The 4,237-nt window shown below is 56.9% G+C and overlaps 1 protein-coding gene across 1 annotated transcript in view; it reads right to left on the bottom strand.

Moving 5' to 3' along the window:
• Positions 1-3,771, bottom strand: part of SIM2 (SIM bHLH transcription factor 2) — a 48,179-nt gene extending 44,408 nt beyond the window's left edge. Inside the window, exon 1 of the mRNA XM_026053040.1 lies at positions 3,597-3,771. Within this exon, the coding sequence (XP_025908825.1) occupies positions 3,597-3,771 (175 nt within the window). The remainder of the gene's footprint in view (positions 1-3,596) is intronic.
• Between the last annotated feature and the right edge of the window lie 466 nt (positions 3,772-4,237).

Here is a 4,237-nt window from a genome sequence, read left to right as displayed (position 1 = left end):
AAACGAATTCCCCTTTCCCGAGGGTCACGGCAGGTTCGTTCCTTAAGCCCCTCACCCGGGCTCCCCAGCCTCGTCTGACTTTTCCAAGGCTCCCGTCTAGCCCGGACGAGGAAACCAGCACTTAAAGRGACTAAAAGAGTCTCTTCCGCGGCTTCTCTTCTTTCTTTTTCTTTCCTTTATTCTTTCCCCCCCCCTTTTTTTTTCCAATCGAAATTTAAAATCGGGTTTGCAACAACAAACTCCTYTCAGACGCAAACGCGTCGGGCGGATCAGGTTGACACTCGCCTAAGCTTATTTTAAAGCCGGCGATTTTCTCGTTTAATCCGGCGGCAGATCACGGTTAAAGGTGGGGAGGGAACGAGCAGGACGCCGCAGTTCGGGGCAAGGGCGGCCGCTCGTTAAAGTCRCCCCCGGGTTGCTCCGCGGGCGCCGCGAGGAGAAACTCCCGCCCGGGCGGCAGGAAACGGCAAAAAACGCCCGTTTTCACCCGCCGTCCTGGAGCAAGGCCAATGGAAAATAAATAAATAATAGTCATAGAAAAGGATGAGCGTATAAAGCCAGCGTTCTGGCGTTTTGCAAACGGGTTTAAACGCGGGGCTCGCTGGGTCGGCTGCAGCCTGGAAGGTGGCTCAAAGGGAGCAGGTTAGGGACAGGGAGAGGGACTTTGCAGGGAAATCCTCAAAGACGAGTCTCCCCCCCTTTTTTTTTGATTGTTGTTCACGTATTTATGTATTTTGCCGCGGAAAGCCGTGGGGCTCCTCGGATCCCCTATATATCCCCATACAAGGCGCCGCTCTTCCCGCGAGCATCTCGGGCGCGATGTCCTTCCTGACGCCTTTGGCCGCCGCCTTTTCGAGTCCTTGGCATTGACTTTGCACCAGTTCCCAGGGACGGGGGGGAGTTAAACCGTAATACGGCCTGAGAATATTTGGGAGCAATTCCCACTTTGCTCTCAAATGCATAAATTCGTCCATAAACGCTTTGGAAACTCCAGTAGCTATTTTTCCATTTTCCCCCTCTCCCCCTTTTTTTTCCCCTCTTTTGGGGACCTGCTGAGAGGTGACCGGGGGCTGGGGAGCGGGGCCGTGCGCGACCAGCACCTGATACAAAAAAGGGACAAATCCCCCCGAAAGCAGCGTGGCCYGAAAAGGAAACCCAACAGCACCGCCTCCGCGGCCGGTACAGCATCCCGGCGGATGCCAATCCCGTAGGAAAAGGCCAGAAACACCGGAGCGCAGAGGCTGGAAAACGCGAGCTGCCCCGGAGCGGCGCTCCCGGCACGAGACGCGGCTGCCTCCCTGGCACCGGGATCGGCACCGGGAYCRGSACCGGGACCAGGACCGGGAGCGGCCGCACGGCAGCCTCTGCTCCGCCTGGCTTCAGCACAACCTCTAACATCGCTATTACTACTATTACTATTACTATTACTATTACTATTACTATTACTATTACTATTCTTTCCCTTTTGTTTATTTGCTTTTTTCTCAAGCTCATTAATAAATCTCTTCTCAGTACATCAGAGAACTGGACGAAATAGCTGCAATTTGCTTGGATTTTCCTTACATTTTCTGTACTGCTCTCTAATGGCGCTGGAAAGCGCCGCACTTCTCACTGTCACCGTCGCCCGCCTCTTAGAATAAGGAGCGGGTATGGGAGCTACTAAGGAAGCAGTTTATTCCCGCTACTTTCTGAAGCCAACATCGCCTTTTGGCTCATGCATTAATGCGCGCGTTCCCGCATGGTTAACCATCTCTAAACGCGCAAGGTTGAAGTCGGTTTGGGGAAGTGCGGTGGATAGGGGACAGGTTCACCGTTTAACCAGATTGCCACGACCTTAGTGGGAAAAAAATAATAATAAAATAAAGACGAGGGGGCTTGGTCTTTCCTAAACGTGATTTATTCTTTCGCCTCTTTCTTTCGTTAGTTTATTTTTAGATAAATAAATATATAAATAAATAAATAAATAAGGCAGCCAAGAAAGAAGAAAACGTCCCGCGGTGTATTTTTGTTCTACAGCAATAAATGSTTGGCGGAAAATCGAAACACAACAGAGACGGTCTGGGGGAGACGGCGAGAGGGCGGGGGGGCTCTAAGCGGTTGTGTCCTGAACTCTTAATTCATGAATCTGAAGGTCAGAGCCAAAACAAAACAAAAAAAACCCAAACAAACAACAACAACAACAAAAAGCGTATTGCAAAACGTGTGATACTGAAGCACGAAATAGCGCCTTTCAGGGCAGCTCGGGGCAAAAATATACATATATAAAATAAAAAATAAGGAGCGGCGATATAAACCGCCCTTCCTTTCGCCCTCACTTCCCTGAGGTGCCCGGGCGCCTCTGCGGGGGGCGGTCCGGGAGCTCTATCCAAAATGGGAAAAACCCTGGGGAAAAAAAAGAAGCCTTTGGGACAACCCTGACCGGGAGGGAGCAGGGGTCGCGTGAAGCCTTTTCCACGGATAGGAAGGGAAGCGGGGGCATCCAGCGGGGTGTCTGAAAGCGCAGCCCCCTYTCTGTCTTTAAGGAGCCGCTTTTCCAGACGGCACCGCTGCCGATCCCACTGGCTGCAGCCCCCAGGAAGCCGCCCCACCTGCTGTTAAAGGTGGYTCCCGGCTCAGGGAAGCACCGGCGCCTATAAACCCACCCGGGCCGGGTAAAAACCCGCTCTCGGCGCCGGATGGATCCTCGACAAAGCGGGGACACCATCGGCAGGGAACCTTCCTCGGAGGGGAGGGGGCGTTATTTCATTTATTTTTTTTTACTTTCCCTCCTTTTTTTTTTTTTTTCTTTTTAATATATATATTATTATTTTAATCTACAGCCGTTTAACAAAACTCTTCAGGAACCGCGGCGGGGCCCGGATCTCCCACTCGGGATCCGTTAATTCCCTCCCCGGGGCCGCGCCCGGGGGGGTCCCGCGCAAAGCGCCACGCGGCCGCGTGAAACCCCCGCGGCCCCGAGCCGGCCCCCGTGGGGCTCAGAGCGGCCGGGGGTCACCGGGACCCCCGCCCGGGGCCGCCGCCTCCCTCCGCCCGAGCAGCCCCCCAACCCCCTGGGGAGGGGGCAGATGGGGGGTGTTTCTCCGCAGCCCCCCAGGGAAGGCGGTTTCGGGCCCCTCTCCGCGCCGGGCAGCAGCCCCCCAGGCCCGTCCCGGCCCCGCTCGGCACCAGGCCCGGCCCGGGAGGGCGGCGGGGGCCTCGCCGCGAGACGCGGCTCCTTCCCAGGCCGCTCCAACGCCCCCCACAACCCCCATAGGGACCACTCGAAATAACCACGACCCCCAGCTCCCCCCACACACCCCGGATTAACCCCCGCGGGCGGCCGGGCCTGGGCGCCCGCGGCCCGAGCCCCAGGGCCCCGGCAAGAACCGAGGGGGCCGGGACACAGCCCGGCGGCTCTGCCCTCTCCTCGCTGCCCCCCAGCCCCAGAGCAGGGGGGGCTCCTCCTCTTTGCAGGCCCTTCTGGGCTCTGGGCCCCGCCGCCCACCCCACCCCCGCACCCGGGACACGAGGGGGCGACGGGGTGGATTTGGGGTCCCCCCACCCCACCCCACCCCGTCCCGTCCCGTCCGCTGCCCCCGTGCGAGCCCCGCCGTTACCTTCGGGGAAGACGGCTCGCATTTTGAGGTAGCTGGTGGTGAGTCTGATTATGGATGCCTTGTCCAGCTGCGAGGTGATGGCCGAGGGCAGCGGCAGCAGCTTGGCCAGTTCGTAGAACTCTCCATTTTCCTTTTCCCGCCTCGTCTTTGCCGCGTTCTTGGATTTCTCCTTCATCGCGACTGCTGCAAGGCGAAGATGACACTGGCATATTAGACCCGGGGCTTCCGAGCGGCGCCGGGCATGGGCTTCGCCTTCGGAGTCAGTGTTTTCGCTCGAGGAGGGGAGGGAGGGAGTTCAGCCAGGATCAAATAATCAAAAATAAAAATAAAATAGAGAAAAAAAAAAAAGGAAAAGAAAAGAAAAATACGCTCGAAAAGCACCCCCACAAAAACCCAGCGCCAGCAGAAATGGTGCAACGGTGCGAGGAAGGGGAAGGCGATCTCAGAGGCACGACAGGCTCCTCGAGAGAAGGCAGCTCTGCTCTGCCCCTGCAATGTCTAGACCGACACTGAAAGAGCTACGGGAGCCCCGGGCCGCAGCTGGAATCGGATCTTCTCCTCGACAGGGAGCAAATCACGGGCTGCCCTTCGCACAGGGGGTTCTTCTCTTCAATCCTTGCCCGTCCAAAAATAATAGTAGT

This window comes from Nothoprocta perdicaria, unplaced genomic scaffold, assembly GCF_003342845.1.
Source record: "Nothoprocta perdicaria isolate Ctin4 unplaced genomic scaffold, notPer1 scaffold_96, whole genome shotgun sequence".
In the NCBI taxonomy this organism is placed as follows: Eukaryota; Metazoa; Chordata; class Aves; order Tinamiformes; family Tinamidae; genus Nothoprocta; species Nothoprocta perdicaria.
Note: the sequence above shows the minus strand (reverse complement) of the source record. Positions and strands in the feature narration are given on the sequence as shown.